At 38.2% G+C, this 21357-nt stretch overlaps 1 protein-coding gene across 1 annotated transcript; it reads left to right on the top strand.

The window, feature by feature from the left end:
* Window positions 1-2685: 2685 nt before the first annotated feature.
* dusp3a (dual specificity phosphatase 3a) lies at window positions 2686-21274 on the top strand. Its single transcript, XM_062055172.1, has 3 exons — window positions 2686-3023; window positions 12551-12783; window positions 19609-21274. Exons 1-3 carry the CDS (start codon window positions 2848-2850, stop codon window positions 19836-19838), a joined length of 639 nt encoding a protein of 212 aa, XP_061911156.1. The 5' UTR covers window positions 2686-2847; the 3' UTR covers window positions 19839-21274.
* The last annotated feature ends 83 nt before the right edge of the window (window positions 21275-21357 follow it).

Genomic DNA, 21357 nt, shown 5'->3' with positions numbered 1-21357 from the left:
TCTGGGGTGGAGGTCTAGAAGTAACCTGACTAGCTTGTTCTGGGATGTTTGGAGTTTAGATTTGAGGGTTTTGGAGGTGCTAGGGTACCAGTAATCCTCACTCGGAAGGTGACAAGATTGTGAAGGTACAAATAAATGTGTCACGTTTTGTTTCTGTTACTTACAGAACACCATTCCTACCGTCAAACATGGTGGTGGTAGTATTATGCTCTGGGCCTGCTTTGGTTAACCAAAAGCGCCTTATTGCAGGTCAACTTGCCAAGGGACATGTAAGCAAATATGAACATTGCTGTATGTATACTTTTGACCCTCACATTTTCAGTAGACCTATAATAAATTCATAAAAGAAGCAAACTTCATGGATGTTTTTTGTGAGCAACAAGTATGTGCTCCAATCACTACATCACCATGACCATGAATTGATTCACGTGGACCCCGACTTAATCAAGTTGAAAACTTATTGGGGTGTTACCATTTAGTGGTCAATTGTACGGAATATGTACTATCTACTAATAAAAGTTTCAATCAATCAATCAATCACAAAAAAATAAGAGTTGTAGAAATGATTGTAAAGTCAAGACAGCCAGCCATGACATGATGTTCTTTACACGTGTATGTACGCTTTTGACCAGGACTGTAACAGTAAATAATCAACATATGTTACACGCAAAAAGTCTGCGTTCAAAGAACTCCGGCTTATTAGTGATTCCCAGAGCCCAAAAGAAGTCTGCGGGCTATAGAGCGTTTTCTATTGGGGCTCCAGTACTCTGGAATGTTCTAGCAGTAACAGTTAGAGATGCTACCTCAGTAGAAGCATTTAAGTCCCATCTTAAAACTCATTTGTATACTCTAGCCTTTAAATAGACCCCCTTTTTAGACCAGTTGATCTGCCGTTTCTTTTCTTTTCTCCTCTGTCCCCCTCTCCCTTGTGGAGGGGGAGAGATACACAGGTCCGGTGGCCATGGATGAAGTGCTGGTTGTCCAGACTCGGGACCCGGGGTGGACCTGTGCATCGGTTGGGGACGTCTCTGCACTGCTGACCTGTCTCCACTCGAGATGGTCTCCTGCTGGCCCCACTATGGACTGGACTCTCACTATTATGTTAGATCCACTATGGACTGGACTCTCACTATTATGTTAGATCCACTATGGACTGAACTCTCACACTATTATGTTAGATCCACTATGGACTGGACTCTCACTATTATGTTAGATCCACTATGGACTGGACTCTCACTATTATGTTAGATCCACTATGGACTGGACTCTCACTATTATGTTAGATCCACTATGGACTGGACTCTCACACTATTATGTTAGATCCACTATGGACTGGAATCTCACTATTATGTTAGATCCACTATGGACTGGACTCTCACACTATTATGTTACATCCACTATGGACTGGACTCTCACTATTATGTTAGATTCACTATGGACTGGACTCTCACACTATTATGTTAGATCCACTATGGACTGGACTCTCACACTATTATGTTAGATCCACTATGGACTGGACTCTCACACTATTATGTTAGATCCACTATGGACTGGACTCTCACACTATTATGTTAGATCCACTATGGACTGGAATCTCACTATTATGTTAGATCCACTATGGACTGGACTCTCACACTATTATGTTACATCCACTATGGACTGGACTCTCACTATTATGTTAGATTCACTATGGACTGGACTCTCACACTATTATGTTAGATCCACTATGGACTGGACTCTCACACTATTATGTTAGATCCACTATGGACTGGACTCTCACACTATTATGTTAGATCCACTATGGACTGGACTCTCAGTATTATGTTAGATCCACTATGGACTGGACTCTCACTATTATGTTAGATCCACTATGGACTGGACTCTCACTATTATGTTAGATCCACTCACATCGGTCCTCTCCAAGGTTTCTCATAGTCATTCACATCGACGTCCCATTGGGGTTGTGAGTTTTTCCTTGCCCTTATGTGGGCTCTGTACCGAGGATGTGGTTGTGGCTTGTGCAGCCCTTTGAGACACTTGTGATTTAGGGCTATATAAATAAACATTGATTTATTGATGATTGAATTAATGAATTTGCCTATGAATTTAAATATTCTTAAAAAATTTTTAACGTAAAGACTTAAAATCATCATTTTCCCCAGTCCATTTAAGGCGAAACTAAAAGTGACGTCATTTCACACCGCTCACAGCATAGGGGGGAAATGGCGACACCCAGAGGAGGAGGGAGTTACTACATGTAATCGTGTTCGCAAGGAGGAGTTGACGTATCCCCCTACATTCACTAAATACGTCGACTTCCTGTTCCGTCAATAGTTTATTATGTAGGTTTTCGTCCATCCCGTAGACCTTACCAGGCAGGGACAAGAACCAAGACCAGGATCTGGGCTTTTGTGTTCGCCGGTGGGGCGTGTCACTCACTGTCTGCTGGGAGCAACACTCAGCTAAGCTAGCGGCTGCAATCACGTAAAAAGAGGAAGTTTAATGTCAAAATAAATGCAATGAATAGCTGTTTTAAGGTATTTAAAACGCTCTGCCCTGGTAATAAAATAGTTTAGTGTTCGAAAATGTCGTGTATTTTATTCAACGCTTTAGTTACACTGCGCACGATTTATTTGTATTTAATAAATTCTCGCTACGCTTTTATTTTGAAGGTTCCACGAGGAAACCAGCCGTGCGATGTCTTGTAGCTTGATGTAAATTCGCCAGACACCTTTTGTAGACCAAGACGGCGAGCGCTCACGACTCACGTGCGTGGACAAGTATGGTCGCCAAGAGAAGTGTTAGCTCCTGACCAACTTCAGTCCGACGTCCATTGTCACACCGACCATGAAGAAGCACCACAGTCCCACCAAGCGGCAGAAGGACGCGCCAGCGGCGGCGTGTGTGGGCGGCGAGGTGAGCGTCCAGCAACTCAACGAGCTGCTGTCCAACGGCAGCGGCTTCTACAGCCTCCCCACGCAGCACTTCAACCTCGTCTTCCCCAACATCTACATCGGCAACGCGTGAGTCTTACATTTATATCCATTATTATTATTATTATTATTATTATTATTATTATTACTACTACTTGTGACGCTGACAGGTAGTCGGACATGTCCCACTTCCGCCCTCCTCTACTTCCGGCTCGCGCCATTTTTCTTGTTGTTGTTGTTTAAAGCAGTGGTTGTTGTTTAAAGCATTGGTTGTTGTTTAAAGCAGTGGTTGTTGTTTAAAGCAGTGGTTGTCGTTTAAAGCAGTGGTTGTTGTTTAAAGCAGTGGTTATTGTTTAAAGCAGTGGTTGTTGTTTAAAGCAGTTGTTGTTGTTTAAAGCAGTGGTTGTTGTTTAAAGCAGTGGTTGTTGTTTAAAGCAGTTGTTGTTTAAAGCAGTGGTTGTTGTTTAAAGCAGTGGTTGTTGTTTAAAGCAGTGGTTGTTGTTTAAAGCAGTTGTTGTTGTTTAAAGCAGTTGTTGTTTAAAGCAGTGGTTGTTGTTTAAAGCAGTTGTTGTTTAAAGCAGTGGTTGTTGTTTAAAGCAGTGGTTGTCGTTTAAAGCAGTGATTGTTGTTTAAAGCAGTGGTTGTTGTTTAAAGCAGTGGTTGTCGTTTAAAGCAGTGATTGTTGTTTAAAGCAGTGGTTGTTGTTTAAAGCAGTTGTTGTTTAAAGCAGTGGTTGTTGTTTAAAGCAGTGGTTGTTGTTTAAAGCAGTGGTTGTTGTTTAAAGCAGTGGTTGTTGTTTAAAGCAGTGGTTGTTGTTCAAAGCAGTTGTTGTTTAAAGCAGTGGTTGTTGTTTAAAGCAGTTGTTGTTTAAAGCAGTGGTTGTTGTTCAAAGCAGTTGTTGTTTAAAGCAGTGGTTGTTGTTTAAAGCAGTGGTTGTTGTTTAAAGCAGTTGTTGTTTAAAGCAGTGGCTGTTGTTTAAAGCAGTGGTTGTTGTTTAAAGCAGTGGTTGTTGTTCAAAGCAGTGGTTGTTTAAAGCAGTGGTTGTTGTTTAAAGCAGTGGTTGTTGTTTAAAGCAGTGGTTGTTGTTTAAAGCAGTGGTTGTTGTTCAAAGCAGTTGTTGTTCAAAGCAGTTGTTGTTTAAAGCAGTGGTTGTTGTTTAAAGCAGTGGTTGTTGTTTAAAGCAGTGGTTGTTGTTTAAAGCAGTTGTTGTTTAAAGCAGTGGTTGTTGTTTAAAGCAGTTGTTGTTTAAAGCAGTGGTTGTTGTTTAAAGCAGTTGTTGTTTAAAGCAGTGGTTGTTGTTTAAAGCAGTGGTTGTCGTTTAAAGCAGTGGTTGTCGTTTAAAGCAGTTGTTGTTTAAAGCAGTGGTTGTTGTTTATAGCAGTGGTTGTTGTTTAAAGCAGTGGTTGTTGTTTAAAGCAGTGGTTGTCGTTTAAAGCATTGGTTGTTGTTTAAAGCAGTGGTTGTTGTTTAAAGCAGTGGTTGTTGTTCAAAGCAGTGGTTGTTGTTTAAAGCAGTGGTTGTTGTTTAAAGCAGTGGTTGTTGTTTAAAGCATTGGTTGTTGTTTAAAGCAGTGGTTGTTGTTTAAAGCAGTGGTTGTTGTTTAAAGCATTGGTTGTTGTTTAAAGCTGTTGTCCCCACAGAACTTTCCTCCAGAAGGTCTTATCTTTGTCCATGTGATGTCAGATGAAACTAAAATGGAGCTGTTTGGCCGCAATACCCTTAACGTTAAAGTTAAAGTACCAATGATTGTCACACACACACACACACACACACACACACACACACACACACACACACACACACACACACACACACACACACACACACACACACACACACACACACACTAGGCGTGGTGAAATTTGTCCTCTGCATTTGACCCATCACCTTGTTCACCCCCTGGGAGGTGAGGGGAGCAGTGAACAGCAGCGGCGGCCGCGCCCGCCAATATGTTTGGAGGAGCAAAGGTGAGGCCTTTAATCCCCAGGAACACCATTCCTACCGTCAAGCATGGTGGTGGTAGTATTATGCTCTGGGCCTGTTTTGCTGCCAATGGAACTGGCAAAAGTGGTGAAAAGTGTACATACACGTGTAAAGAACATCATGTCATGGCTGTCTTTTTGAGATTCCAATCATTTCTACAAGTCTTATTTTTTGGTAATGTAGTGATTGGAGCACATACTTGTTGGTCACAAAAAACATTCATGAAGTTTGCTTCTTTTATGAATTTATTATGTGTCTACTGAAAATGTGAGCAAATGTGCTGGGTCAAAAGTATACATACAGCAAGGGCTGGGCAATATGGCCTTTTTTTAATATTGCGATATTTTAAGGCCATATCGCGATACACCATATACAGTGTTTCCCATAAACTGCCAAGATACCTGTGGCGGTGGGGGCGTGGCCATGGGCGTGGTCACCATGACATCATCGAGTAATTTGCATAATTTACTACAATGATTTGATTTTCTCTAAAAAGGCTCAAAAAATGTATACTTACTAATTAATAATAACAGTTTTGTTTTAAACGTCCATCCATCCATCCATTTTACAATATAATTACAACACTTTATGTACATATTTATATACAGATTTGAACAATAAGTTATTCACTGGAATATATTTATTAATTGTGTTTCTTACAAAAAATATATATCTTATAAATATAAAAGCTAAAATGTCTCAAAGCTCTGCCCCTTTAATTAGTGCATGCTAAATAATTTAACTTTAGCCTACTACTACAAGCATATTATTTACCAGCAACATAAAGTGAAACAGAGGCAGAGGTGTCCTGCCACAGTCAGTAACAAATAAACAGAAAACAGTAGTGGTGGTAGATAGACACAGAGCTTCATCAAACATCTGATCCACTGAACAAAGAGCTCCAAAAATCTTGAACTTTAGACTACCATCAGTTTTACTCCCTACACTTAACCATGTGTTTCCTACTGCCTGCGCACTTTGCACCCTTTCTTATATACACATGTTGTGTTTCTAATATAAATACATTTAATAAAGTCAAATAATAACCGTTCAATGATTTAGTTGAACAATTTAATGTACCCAGAAATCATTTTTTAAATTTTATCTCATTATAACACGCTGTAAATAAATGCATATCCTCTGAAAGTATGTCTTTAAATAGCCATGAACTGGAAGATGCACTTTTTAATCAAGATACAATTAAGAAATTAATTAAACTATTTTATGGAATAATAAATGAACACCACACTAGAAATGCAAATGATGCATGTGTTCGGAAATGGATGATGGACTTAAACATTTTCGATGAAAGAGACATATCATGGAATGATATTTGGAAAAATGCCAATAAGCCCTTTAGAAGCATTAAAGATAAACTGACTCAATTTAAGATATTGAATAGATTGTATTTTACGTCTTCTCAGCTGTTTAAAATTGGTGTAGTAGATAGCAAGTTATGTATGAAGTGTCGGGCAGCTGAGGGAACTCTTGTTCATTTATTGTGGGAATGTCAGAAAATAAAAGAGTTATGGTTGAAAACAACAAAAGAAGCAATCACATTCCTTAATATAAACATCCCAATGACACTGCAAACTTGTATTCTTGGGGATCTCCATCAATTTAGTAACATGTCATCAAAGAGTAAAAATGCTTTTCTTTCAATATGCATAATAACAAAAAGGGTAATATTTAAAAAATGGATAGCTGTTGATAGTCCAACTCATACTGACTGGTACACACAAGCTATGGAGATGATATCAGTAGAACAAACTGCATTTAGTTTAGATAATAATGAGTCATATATTGGAATATGGGATCCATTATTTAAATTTGTTTCAACTATTAAATGAACCAAAATATGACTTATTATATCTTTGTGGAAAATATTGGACACAGTGTGTTGTCAAGCTTGTGAGATGTGATGCAGGTGTGGGCCACTGTGACACTATTGTTCATTTCTAATTTTTGTAATTATTTTTTATTAATGTTTTTAATGATAATATCAATGAGGGTTATTTTTTTTAATCACTGCTATTTTGAAATTATTACCAATATTGATGCTGTTGTCGATAATGTTCATTTTTGTTTCACTACATTTGTATTGTTCCGTGTCATGTTTGTGTGTCCTCAATTGCTCTTAATTGCTCTGTTTGTTGTCATTCTTAACATTGGTGGGACGGGTTTGGTTTTGGAATTGGATTGCATTGTTGTGGTATTGTTGTGTATTGTTTTGTTGATTGATTAATAAAAAGAAAGAAAAAAAAAAGTCAAATACAAATAAGGCAACAAGAGAAGTATCCTACACTTCTCTTTTGTAAAGTAAATCTGAACAGCCGATATGGGCATCTACATCAACTATATTATTTGCCTGAGAAGCTGGAGAGGACAAAAAAAATAAAAAAATAAAATTAATTTTTTTTTTTAATTTTTAATTTAATTTGTATTTTTTTAAATTATTTTTTATTTGTGGCGGACGTAATTCTTTCGTGGCGGGCCGCCACAAATAAATGAATGTGTGGGAAACACTGATATATATGTGGGTATTTAGCCTTAGCCTTGAATGAACACTTGATGCATATAATCACAGCAGTATGATGATTCTATGTGTCTACATCCAAACATTCTTCTTCATACTGCATTAATATACGCTACTTTTAAACTTTCATGCAGAGAAGGAAATCACAACTAAAAAAAATCACTATTTTTTCATACGGTGTTGATCTGGAAATGTTTGCCTCAGCATTTTGATTGTAGCCAAAGGCTGATTGCCATCAGCATGTCATTGCAAAGAAACAAGTCCAGGGCTCAGCGTTGTAGTCACTTGTATTTTTCACAAGTGGGAAGCTGAAAATTATGCCTACATTAAACCGGTCCGTGGTGCAAAAAAGGTTGGGGACCACTGGTTTAAATAATAAATATAGCTTTTAAAGTAAGACGGCTTTAGTTAGCTCTAACATACAGTATGTGTCCACGATGATTGAGAAGCTGCTGCCTTTTCAATCAGATTCAATGTAAATAACATCAATGAGATCCAGTTGCTAGTTGTAGGTATGTGTGTGGAAGTTTCATCTATTTACATGAAAGCAGTATCGTCAGACAGGTCTTGCAAAGACGATTCCAGTTAGTAATGTATCATTTTCTTGTGATGAAAGAAAGTTATGAACTTTTGAAAAGGGGGAAATTGCACTGATTTATGGTCAACTTCTTCAAGACAAAGTCAGTGGGGCTCAACATTTGAGGTGTGACCCACTGAACAGCACAGTCTGATTGTTGTGGCCTGGTCTAGTGGCCAGTACTACTGGAGTATTTGTCATTTTACTTCTTTTTTGTGCTTGAAAATGCTCAATTTAGAGAACAACTAATCACATAGAATGTTTTGTTACAATTTGATATTTGCTATATAAAGTCAGTGTGTCTCAACATTTGAGGTGTGACCCATTTGTTTATATTTACCCGATATTAAACAGTTTGGTATTGTTGGAAAGCTTGTTGAAAACGGTGTCTGGCTGTAAACGGCTGATCAAACAAAACAGAAGTCATGGTCAAGCTAGCTCTCCAATCAGCTAAACCGACACAATAACTCCACGCTGACGTTTTGGTGAATTTAATGAGGATTTTGTGAAAGTGAAACCATACAAAAAGAATGTCATTGTAAGTTAATAATACTAACACAGACACTTGTAATGTGTTAGCATGTTAGCTAATGCTAACAAGGCTCGCTTGATTACATTCCGATAGCACGTACAAATATGCATGAAAACACTCCTACAGACATCACACAGATGGTTTAGTAAGTAAGGATTGCTTTAGTTATATTGTAAAACTTACAGACATTGCTTGGGGTGATGATTGAAGAATGCTTACTAGTAAAAACGCTATGGACGGCGAGAAGACGGTTTGAAAGCACTAAATGGAAGGACACTGCAGCACTCGTCCAAAAGATGGCGCCATAGCACAAACAACAAAACACCTTTTCAGTTTATTTGCTTGTTTTAACAAAAAAAGTATATATATATTAGCAATATGACCATCAACAAAGACAAATCTACAAACTAGACACACCGTTTTATAAGCCACAAGGTTCAAAGTGCAGGAAAAAAAATATCGGCTTATAGTCCAGCGATGTGTACTACAGCTGTGTTTAGAAGGTTTTGTGGCTATGTTGGTACAGCATAAGTGCAGCAAGAGCCAGAGCATCAATCTGTCTGGCATTTACTTCTCAGACTTCCCCATCAATGTGTCCACTCTCAAGGTATTGACATCTCAGACTTCCCCATCAATGTGTCCACTCTCAAGGCATTGACATCTCAGACTTCCCCATCAATGTGTCCACTCTCAAGGTATTGACATCTCAGACTTCCCCATAAATGTGTCCACTCTCAAGGCATTGACATCTCAGACTTCCCCATCAATGTGTCCACTCTCAAGGCATTAACAACTCAGACTTCCCCATCACTCAATCCTGGGCTAGGTTCTAAGAAGCGCCTGCTTTACGAGTCCTTGGCTGCTTCCTTTCCTTCTAATTTACTAGTCAGATCCCGAGCAGTTGGAGTAGAGGAGACTTAGCTCCATCTTTTGTAGCATGACCCTCACCATGTCATCAGTCTGCAGTTGGAGTAGAGGAGACTTAGCTCCATCTTTTGTAGCATGACCCTCACCATGTCATCAGTCTGCAGTTGGAGTAGAGGAGGCTTAGCTCCATCTTTTGTAGCATGACCCTCACCATGTCATCAGTCTGCAGTTGGAGTAGAGGAGGCTGGGAAGGATGCCATGCGTGCACTTTAGCACTCTGGCCGCTACAACACAAATAAGTGTGTAAACAACACTCTGCCCAATCATTAACGCTGGGCGTGTGGGAGGAAGGTGGTGTTCTGTGTTGCCCTGACAGCGCCAGGTGTTATTGATCGCCTGCCACCACCTCCTTGTGCTTACTGCCGCCTGACTGCTGCCCTAATTGGATGCAAGCAGATGTAGTGTGTGCTGGCCTCTCATACAGAGGACCTGCGCCAAGGTGCTGCAGTCCTTCAACAATTCCCCCGGGAATTAAACCTTCTCATTTGTATACAGAGTAGGGATGAACATTTCTTATCATGGTTATCGTTATTATGGCGGCCATTTTAAATGTGCTTATAACTACTTATACTGAAGTCTTTTAACCAAATGTTATTTTTTTTAAAACCCAACACAAATTGTATACATGTACCTTGAGTAGAAAGTTGAGTGTGCATATGAAAGCAATATAAACAAAGTAATATCAAATAAGAACATAAATAAAAAAGTGAACAATTTGAAAGATGGCACCCTATGGACATGAGATGTAACTGCACTTTGTCCATATAGATACAAATAGTGTTCATGTATGAGGTCTAGTCTTACACATAGGACTGCAGCATTATGGGCAAAATAATAATTAAGATCATTTTTATCAATATTGAAATCAGGATTATTAATCATGATTATTCATTATGTTTGGTAAAACTGTTTGGGTTTGAACGCAATACCATCATGTCATTTGTGTATATATATATATATATATATATATATATATATATATATATATATATATATATATATATATATTAGGGCTGCAACAACTAATCGATTAAATCGATTAAAATCGATTATAAAAATAGTTGCCAATTAATTTAGTCATCGATTCGTTGGATCTATGCTATGCGCATGCACAGAGGCTTTTTTTTTTAATTTTATTTTATTTTATTTTATTTTATTTTATTTTTTAAATTTTTTAAATTTTTTTTTTTTTTAAATAAACCTTTATTTATAAACTGCAACATGTACAAACAGCTGAGAAACAATAATCAAAATAAGTATGGGGCCAGTATGCTGTTTTTTTTCCAATAAAATACTGGAAAGGATAGAAATGTAGTCTCTTTTATCCGATTATTAATCGATTAATCGAAGTAATAATCGACAGATTAATCGACAATCAAATTAATCGTTAGTTGCAGCCCTAATATATATATATATATATATATATATATATATATATATATATATATATATATATATATATATATATATATATATATATATATATATATATATATATATATATATCAGTGTTTCCCATAAACTGCCAAGATACCTGTGGCGGTGGGGGCGTGGCTATGGGCGTGGTCACCATGACATCATCGAGTAATTTGCATAATTTACTACAATGATATGATTTTCTCTAAAAAGGCTAAAAAAATGTATACTTACTAATTAATAACAGTTTTGTTTTAAACGTCCATCCATCCATCTATTTTACAATATAATTACAACACTTTATGTACATATTTATATACAGATTTGAACAATAAGTTATTCACTGAAATATATTTATTAATTGTGGTTCTTACAAAAAATATGTCTTATAAAATATAACAGCTAAAATGTCTCTTAAAGCTCTGCCCCTTTAATTAGTGCATACTAAATAATTTAACTTTAGCCTACTACTACAAGCATATTATTTACCAGCAACATAAAGTGAAACAGAGACAGAGGTGTCCTGCCACAGTCAGTAACAAATAAACAGAAAACAGTAGTGGTCAAATACAAATAAAGCAACAAGAGAACACTTCTCTTTTGTAAAGTAAATCTGAACAGCCTATATGAGCATCTACATCTACTATATGATTTGCCTGAGAAGCTGGACAGGACAAAAAAAAAAAAAAAAAAAAAAAATTTTTTATTTTTTGTGGCGGACGTAATTCTTTCGTGGTGGGCCGCCACAAATAAATGAATGTGTGGGAAACACTGTATATATATATCTATATATATCTATATATATATATATATATATATAGATATATATAGATATATATATAGATATATATATACAGTATATATAATATATCATAAAAATAAATGCGCACTAATTGACTAAAAGAGCACGCACTTGGCGCGATGATGTCATGTTATCGATGGAAAAATGCATTTTTAGACCATATGATTTGCCTGAGCGGCTAGGAGACCCCGAGAGTAACAAGCGCTTGCCTTGTTGTCTTATCATTAACAACAATTAACTAGTTTTTAGTATAAGTTTGCTGCTTTCAAGAAATGTAATGCATATCATTATGTCAAGATAATGGCACTGGCATTTACTTCATTTAAGAATATTTTTCAACATATTGAGCAAAAAGGTCTCATTTTTTTGTCCTACCAAGAAAAGTGCACTTGTTATTAGTGAGAATATACTTATTTGAAGCTATTTTTGGGTTCATTGAGGTTAGCTAATTTGACTTGTTTTGGAAAATCTCGACAAGCCAAATGTTCGTGTTCTATTGGCAGATCATTTTGCTTAGTTCAAATAAAATACCCCTCATTTTTGTATTTTTGTTTCTTGTTTTTGAACACTGACTTTTTGCAGTGCAAATGATTAATGATGGATGGATGGATAAAGAAGTTCTATGGCGGTACATGGGCCAGTTGCCAAAGTATAAAAGGAAGACAACAGCAGATATTGTTACAAAGTCAGGCAGCAGAATGTTCTGAAAGATGCAGCACATATATCACTTTCACTTAACTTGTGCTGACTCTCTCTTTTTATCACTGCAGCTTCTTCTCTCCATCAATCAGCCTCTCCTGGGCTCTTTCACATGCTTGTCTGCTAACGGGTGCACCCCCTGCAGGTTCGTGGCCCAGAATGCAATGCGTCTGCAGAAACTGGGCGTGACCCACGTGCTCAACATGGCCGAGGGCACCTCCTTCATGCACGTCAACACCAGCGCCGACTTCTACGCCGGCACGGGCATCACCTACCACGGCTTCAAGGCCAACGACACGGAGCACTTTGACCTCAGTGCCTTCTTTGAGGAGGGGGCCGACTTCATCGACAAGGCGCTCGCACACAACAACGGCAAAGGTGAGCACACGTGACACCCAATCCATATTTATAACAAATGCCTGGTTGGTTGCATGAACAAAACACTGGCTCTCTGGTAAGCAGGAAGTGATGACTGATCAGTGGGAGGGACACGCTGACAGCCAATCAGCTGACAGTATCAACTATCAAGTTTGGTTGAGTCTTTGCATGGCGTGAGAAGAGAAAGTCAAAATGAAGGAATTGTGGTTAAAAGAGGAAAAGTCACCTGGACAGTAGGGCTGCAACTAATGATTAGTCAACCATTATATTTAATGATTAGTCAACCATTATATTAAGGATTAGTCGATTAAAGTGTACACATATTTAATGGCTATAATTTTTCCAGTCCACTTCTAAACGCAGCTTAAGTTATTTTAGGCGTGTGCTTATGTCAGGTTCAAACAACCGAACTATCTATTAAACAGGACAAGAAGCATGGAATCAAACAGAGACAGGATTCAATTTAGCTCACGAGGAGAGCGTGTGGACCGGCGCCCTCGTACAGCGTCACCCCCACGCATCTATTTGGGCATTCCCTGATTACATAGCTGCAGCTGCTTCTAACGGGAGGGGTCTCATTATGCAGAAGCTGCACTGGGTCATAAACAGTTACAACAAAAGGTGCTTGGAGCGGTGTCAGGCTTGCCCCCTCTCTGCTCGTAGATTTCGGGTCCTGATAAGGCCCTTCCCGAGGATGTCCAGATCTGAGAAACCGACACCTCTACGGCGCATTCCACCGCACACAGTGGAGATTTACAAGCTGTCCGCCTTTTGCTTGATAAGATCAGAGACAGCTTGGTGAGCACAAATGGATAGCAACCACAGGCCGTGTGATAACTTATATACATTTATTCTGACAGCTTACTGACTAATTAAATTCATAAAAATGTATTTATACTGTAGCTGTGCTGCTCATTCAACTGTTACAATAATTAAAATGAGTAATAAAATGTTGTCCATTTAAAAGAAAGGAAAGGCAAAGTGCTAAAAAAAAAAACCAATTAACCTTGTTTATGTATTAAAAAAACAGTTAAAATAGCAACAAAGAAAACACAAAATCTAACTTCCTCTAAAATAAAAACCTTTTGCGATGTTTAAAAATCTGCACACTGATATATTGATGAACTCTTGGCAGTTTTAGCACTCGATGTGTAGAATGATATCTTTTATTCATTCTTAAATTGTTGGCTATTTAATAGCTTGTATGTTTCATCTTATGATACCTCCGCATTGGAGGCATCATCTTATGATACCTCCGCATTGGAGGCATCATCTTATGATACCTCCGCATTGGAGGCATCCCGCCAACTCCCGCCGATTCACCTAAAATCCAACGATGCCAGATGCCATGTAACGATACCTCAGTTGTGCTCGACGTCACGCCCGGTTGCAGACTCCAGCGGCACTCCAGCGGCACTGAGAGCAGACTAAGCTCAACTAACTCTAGTTAATGTTACAATTTTCAATGCCAACTAAGAAATTGACTCAAAAAACGCTCCAACATAAGTAATGAAAGGCTCCACTTTTCCAAAAATGCGCTAGCTTGATGCTAATATACTTTGGCTTTACTATTGACATGCTAATCATTAGTATTAGCAGTTTTACATGGCGATTTCAACCCCTCCAAAATTGTTCATGTAAGATGCACGTTACAATTTAACAGCTAGTGTGTAATAACTACAATATTTTACAATATCAATACTTTTAGGGCGCAACAAAAACATAAAAACTTACCTTAGACTATACATTACCGCCATCTAACGTCAGCTGTAATTGAACCCAATGTCATGGTTGATAATACAAACCCCGTTTCCATAGGAGTTGGGAAATTGTTAGATGTAAATATAAACAGAATACAATGATTTGCAAATCCTTTTCAAGCCATATTCAGTTGAATATGCTACAAAGACAACATATTTCATGTTCAAACTCATAAACATTTTTTTTTGTGCAAATAATCATTAAGTTTATAATTTGATGTCAGCAACACGTGCCAAAGAAGTTGTGAAAGGTGGCAATAAATACTGATAAAGTTGAGGAATGCTCATCAAACACTTATTTGGAACATCCCACAGGTGTGCAGGCTAATTGGGAACAGGTGGGTGCCATGATTGGCTATAAAAGTAGATTCCATGAAATGCTCAGTCATTCACAAACAAGGATGGGGCGAGGGTCACCACTTTGTCAACAAATGCCTGAGCAAATTGTTGAACAGTTTAAGAACAACCTTTCTCAAGCAGCTATTGCAAGGAATTTAGGGATTTCACCATCTACGCTCCGTAATATCATCAAAGGGTTGAGAGTATGTGGAGAAATCACTGCACGTAAGCAGCTAAGACCGTGACCTTCCATCCCTCAGGCTGTACTGCATCAACAAGCCACACCAGTGTGTAAAGGATATCACCACATGGGCTCAGGAACACTTCAGAAAGCCACTGTCAGTAACTACAGTTGGTCGCTACATCTGTAAGTGCAAGGTCAAAAGTCTACTATGCAAAGCCACAGCCACTAATCAACAACACCCGGAAACGCCTGGGAAACGAAATGGGAAAAATGTCAAACACTCTCCACACTTATCCATGTTTGCTACATTTTATTATTATTATTCATGTTTGCTACATTTTAGCTGCTTGATATTTCTCATTAATTACAAAACTTTAAGGAGGTCATCATGGAAGTAAACAATATAGGAGTCACACTTTCACAAACTCTATATAGTCAATTATCCATTGTATGTTCATGTACAGTATGTATATATATATATATATATATATATATATATATATATATATATATATATATATATATATATATATATATATATATATATATATATATATATATATATATATATATATTCACAAACTCTATATAGTCAATTATCCATTGTATGTTCATATACAGTATATATATATATATATATATATATATATATATATATATATATATATATATATATATATATATATATATATATATATTCACATACTCTTAATATTAAATTATCCATTGTATGTTCATATACAGTATATATAGTATATATATATATATATATATATATATATATATATATATATATATATATATACATATATATATATATATATATATATATATATATATATATATATATATATATATATATATATATATATATATATATATATATATATATATTTCTTAGTCCATTGCATCCCCTAAGTGAAAAGGTTGCTGTGGGGGGTTACCCACATATGCGGTCTTCTCCAAGGTTTCTCATAGTCATTCACCGACGTCCCACTGGGGTGAGTTTTTCCTTGCCCGTATGTGGGCTCTGTACCGAGGATGTTGTTGTGGCTTGTGCAGCCCTTTGAGACACTTGTGATTTAGGGCTATATAAATAAACATTGATTGATTGATGATCAAAAACAAAGAATATTAACACATACAAAAGTACACCAAAACTGGTCCTTGTTAACGTATTGGTTAATATGTGAAGGGCACCATCCCTAATTTCAGTGTTTTATAACACTACATTGTGTTATATGCAATATATCTTACCTGAAAGTTAGTTTTTCTTTAAAAAAAAGGCTAATTGTGATGTTTTGGTGGCCAAGCTCCGATGAAGTTGACTTGAATTGATTTCCACGAGGGTGTTGGGTCCTACCTCCAGTTGAGTTGGTAAGTTGTGTCATGGAAGTGTGTGTATCAACGTCACTGACCAGACATTGCTTTAACCCGGATGACAATCTAATTCTGACTCTCCCCAGAGTCCTGCTCCATATTCCGCTATGGGACCGCACACTTGTAGCTTCCTTCAACAACTTTTCTACCACGTATGACATCCAGGCTGTACGATCCACATAAAGGCCAGGCTACCATGAAATCAGGAGCCAAGCAGTGTGCTGCCGCAGTGTCAGCTTTTGCATTATTGGCACATTCTGTGCAAGCAAAAGGTTGGAGGTCAAGGATTTTAATGAGGAGCTGCAGTGGAGATGCTATAAGCTCCTCTTTTACACACACACATATCCCACAGAGTAGATGCCGCACTGCGAAAGACGCATTTTCCCAACTGCACAGGGTGGCAGGTCCAACTTTTGTACTCTCATTGAAGCCGCTGTGAGGAAAGATTGGTGAAACTTGCGATAGAGAAGATTAAGATACACTCCTGGTACCTGGGAAGCCATATTGGTGCTCAACGCTACCCATTTTTGGTACTTTTGTGCGTGTCAATAAATATTACCCTATTTTCCCGACTATAGAGCGCCACACACACACTATTTTAGATTATTAGTTGCACCGGACTATAAATTGCAGATATATACGTTGTGAAAGATTCTGCAAATGACAATGACACACCTTTTCAGTGTCTGTTGCAACAAAATTGTTGAATACAAAACATTACAGTTGTACAGTTTTATAAGCAGCAGGGTTCAAAGCGTTGGAAAAAAAGTAGTGGCTTATAGAGCGGAATTTACGGTAATTCATGTATTTATTGTATTTACAGAAAGGCATTAAAACAGGAAGTCTATTTTCAAACCGCAACACCCGCAGCAAGGGATTTCTCCCACTTGGCGCCGTAGCACTAACAATATCCTGCCTTTTCTGTGTCTCTGCTTAGGTGGAATGAAAACTGTCCAACACATTCAAGACAAATCCATAAATTAGCCTCACTGTTTTATAATACGCAGGGTTCAAAGCGTAAGAAAAAAGTATTGGCTTATAGTCAGGAAGAGTTGTTTTTGATGATCAAATCTCATTAAAATGATCTGATAACTGCTGTCCAGTTGTTTCTTTATCACATTTCTAACTAAGTCTCAACTATGACAATAAGTTGCAAGTCCAGGACGTCAGATGGCAGTAGTGTATAGTTTATCAGTGTTTCCAACACATTCATTTATTTGTGGCGGCCCGCCACGAAAGAATTACGTCCGCCACAAATAAAAATAAAAATTTTTTTTTTTTTTGTCCTGTCCAGCTTCTCAGGCAAATCATATAGTAGATGTAGATGATCATATAGTAGATGTAGATGATCATATAGTAGATGTAGATGATCATATAGTAGATGTAGATGATCATATAGCAGATGTAGATGATCATATAGTAGATGTAGATGATCATATAGTAGATGTAGATGATCATATAGTAGATGTAGATGATCATATAGTAGATGTAGATGATCATATAGCAGATGTAGATGATCATATAGTAGATGTAGATGATCATATAGTAGATGTAGATGATCATATAGTAGATGTAGATGATCATATAGTAGATGTAGATGATCATATAGTAGATGTAGATGATCATATAGTAGATGTAGATGATCATATAGTAGATGTAGATGATCATATAGTAGATGTAGATGATCATACAGTTGATGTAGATGCCCATATAGGCTGTTCACATTTACTTTACAAAAGAGAAGTGTAGGATACTTCTCTTGTTGCCTTATTTGTATTTGACCACTACTGTTTTCTGTTTATTTGTTACTGACTGTGGCAGGACACCTCTGCCTCTGTTTCACTTTATGTTGCTGGTAAATAATATGCTTGTAGTAGTAGGCTAAAGTTAAATGATTTAGTATGCACTAATTAAAGGGGCAGAGCTTTAAGAGACATTTTAGCTTTTATATTTTATAAGATATATTTTTTGTAAGAACCACAATTAATAAATATTTTTCAATGAATAACTTATTGTTCAAATCTGTATATAAATATGTACATAAAGTGTTGTAATTATATTGTAAAATGGATGGATGGATGGATGTTTAAAACAAAACTGTTATTAATTAGTAAGTATACATTTTTTTAGCCTTTTTAGAGAAAATCATATCATTGCAGTAAATTATGCAAATTACTCGACGATGTCACGGTGGCCACGCCCATAGCCACGCCCATAGCCACGCCCCCACCGCCACAGGTATCTTGGCAGTTTATGGGAAACACTGGTTTATGCTGCCTTGGCTTGTCAGTTCAGTCTGTGGCGCCCCAAAAAGTGTAAATACTGTACGTGTTGTAGCTTTTACGCACCAGCTGTTTGATCGTAACGTGCATCTTAGTTGTAGTTTTTATGAAGACATTTGGAGGTGTTGTATGTCAGGTTCAAACACCGATGACATCTATTAAACAGACAAGAAGCAAGGAATTAAACAGAGACAGGATTCAATTTAGCTCAATGAGGAGAAACGTCTGGGCTGTACTCTTGTACAGTCTTCCACCACGCTCTGACGAAGGGATTGCACGCCTCCTCTTTTATTTGGACTTTCCCTGATTACATGGCAACAGCTGTTTCTAAGGGGAGAGGGGGTCGTAAACAGCCGTTGCCCTTGGTCACAAAACAGTTCAAAGAAATGATGCCTGGAGCTTGCGTCAGGTCCTGCTTCCTCTCCGCTTTGTAGATCTCGGGTCAAGACAAGATCTTCCTGTGGATCACAATAGATCGAAGAAACCGACACCTTCATGTCGCTTCCCATCGTACACAGTGGAGTTTTACGAGCCTTTTGCTTGGTAAGATCAAAGACAGCTTTTGTCTGCTCGCCGGGAACTTATGGGAACAGGAAGTTTCGTGATAACTTGCATACAATTATTCTGACATTGTAAAACTGCTAATGCTAATCACTAGCATGTCAATAGCAAAGCCAATGTGTATTTATTCAAGCTAGCGCTTTTTTGGAAAAAAAAGAGCGGGGAGTTGGGGCGTGACGCCACCTGCAACCCAGGTACCGTAACATGGCACCGTTGGGTTTTACGTGATTGGGTCGCTGCCAAAGAAGTACTAGATCCGGTACCCGGCATCCCTGAGGAAGGTGCAGACCCAGAACTGTGTGTTGTGTGTGTCCTGCAGGCAAGGTGTACGTCCACTGCAGAGAAGGCTACAGCCGCTCGCCCACCATGGTGGTGGCTTACCTCATGCTGCGCCACAAGATGGACGCCCGGCAAGCGGTGGCCACCGTGCGACTGAAGCGGGAGATCGGCCCCAACGACGGCTTCCTCCGCCTGCTGTGCCAACTCAACCAGAAGCTGGCCAAGGAGGGCCGGCTGGACGGCGAGGCGGGCAAACTAAAGACCAAATGAAGAGCTCCCATCATGTCCGCAGACCAGCACCCCCGGCTTCCCTCACCGCACGCCCTCGGATGCCATCAGTCCTCCCACAGAGCCAAACTACTTCTAGCATTCCGTCTAGTTGAGAAGTTAACACTCCCGACTCAAAAGACGACAGCACAATCATTCCCAGAGATTCCACTGCCGCCACGCCACGCCAGTCACCTCCACGCCACGCCAGTCACCTCCACGCCACACCAGGAATCCCAAATCTACTTTTGTTGGCTCGCTCGCACACTTCATCTCACCATCCCAGGAGGTCCACAAGGTCAACTTCACACATCTCCAGTACAGGTCAGGGGTGTCCAAACTTTTTCCACTGTAGTGGATTGTCCGAAGCTTAAACAGGCAACAAAAGTAGTTTAGTACAACAAATGTATTTACCCATTATCAGAAGTGCAGGTTGAATTAAGTTGGCCGTGCAGACAGACCACATGTTACTCCGGAGCAAACAAGACACACACAAGCCAAAATCACTGTCCAGTTCCGGTCTTCTGCCATTTTTTATATGTCTCTTGTGCGTCATTGTTCCTTATCTAGTGCGTCAATGTCTTGTTGTTTTCCCTATCTGTTCCATAACAACTGGAATCCTTTAGACAGTCAACACATTCTATAGACTGGTTGGCACGACTTAATATTCACTTTTGTCCCACAACTGCTCCATTCAATGGCACAAAATACAAGAGAATTGAAAATGAGCGGACATTCTTAAAAGACAAGAAATATTGGTCAAAAGGTCAGAAATTCTACGACACCACTGAAAAATGAAATCATTTTGGGCCATTTTGTTATTTTTATTTTCAAACCCGATGCAATATATGGATTGTATAACTCCCCTTAAGTTCATGGAAATGTTAAAAATGAGTCATTATTTATACATTTATTATTATTTAATGTTTACATTTATAGACCAACTTTAACTTTACCTTTAACGTTGTTAAACAACATAGTCATATGTTTTGTGCCCTTTTTGTCAATGTAAACCCAGTTTAGTTATAGCAAAAACTAGGGGTGTAACGGTACACAAACATTTGGGTTGGGTACGTACCTCGGTTTAGAGGTCACGGTTCGGTTCATTTTCGGTACAGTAAGAAAACAACAAAATATACATTTTTGGGTTATTTACCAAATTTGCTACATTTGCTATAGATAATAAAACATTAAATGTGATAAATCTATGGATAAAAAGCAGAGCTTTAACTGCATATAGAAACAAAAAAAATAAACCCCTGACTGGAAGGATAGATAGAAAATCAACAATACTATTAAACCGTGGACATGTAAATACACGGTTAATGCTTTCCAGGCTGGCGAAGGTTAACAATGCTGTGCTAACGACGCCATTGAAGCTAACTTAGCAACCGGACCGCACAGAGCTATGCTAAAAACATTAGCTCTCCACCTATACGGGGCGGTATAGCTCGGTTGGTAGAGTGGCCGTGCCAGCAACTTGAGGGTTGCAGGTTCGATTCCCGCTTCCGCCATCCTAGTC

Source organism: Entelurus aequoreus, linkage group LG08, assembly GCF_033978785.1.
Source record: "Entelurus aequoreus isolate RoL-2023_Sb linkage group LG08, RoL_Eaeq_v1.1, whole genome shotgun sequence".
NCBI lineage: Eukaryota > Metazoa > Chordata > Actinopteri > Syngnathiformes > Syngnathidae > Entelurus > Entelurus aequoreus.
This window is presented reverse-complemented; position numbering and strand designations above follow the sequence as displayed.

Bases quoted from the DNA above. Each gene is read 5' to 3' on its own strand.
- dusp3a (XM_062055172.1), top strand. From the start codon at position 2,848: ATGAAGAAGCACCACAGTCCCACCAAGCGGCAGAAGGACGCGCCAGCG. The intron at 3,024-12,550 runs GTGAGTCTTACA...CACCCCCTGCAG, and splicing joins AACATCTACATCGGCAACGC to GTTCGTGGCCCAGAATGCAA. The intron at 12,784-19,608 runs GTGAGCACACGT...TGTGTCCTGCAG, and splicing joins CGCACACAACAACGGCAAAG to GCAAGGTGTACGTCCACTGC.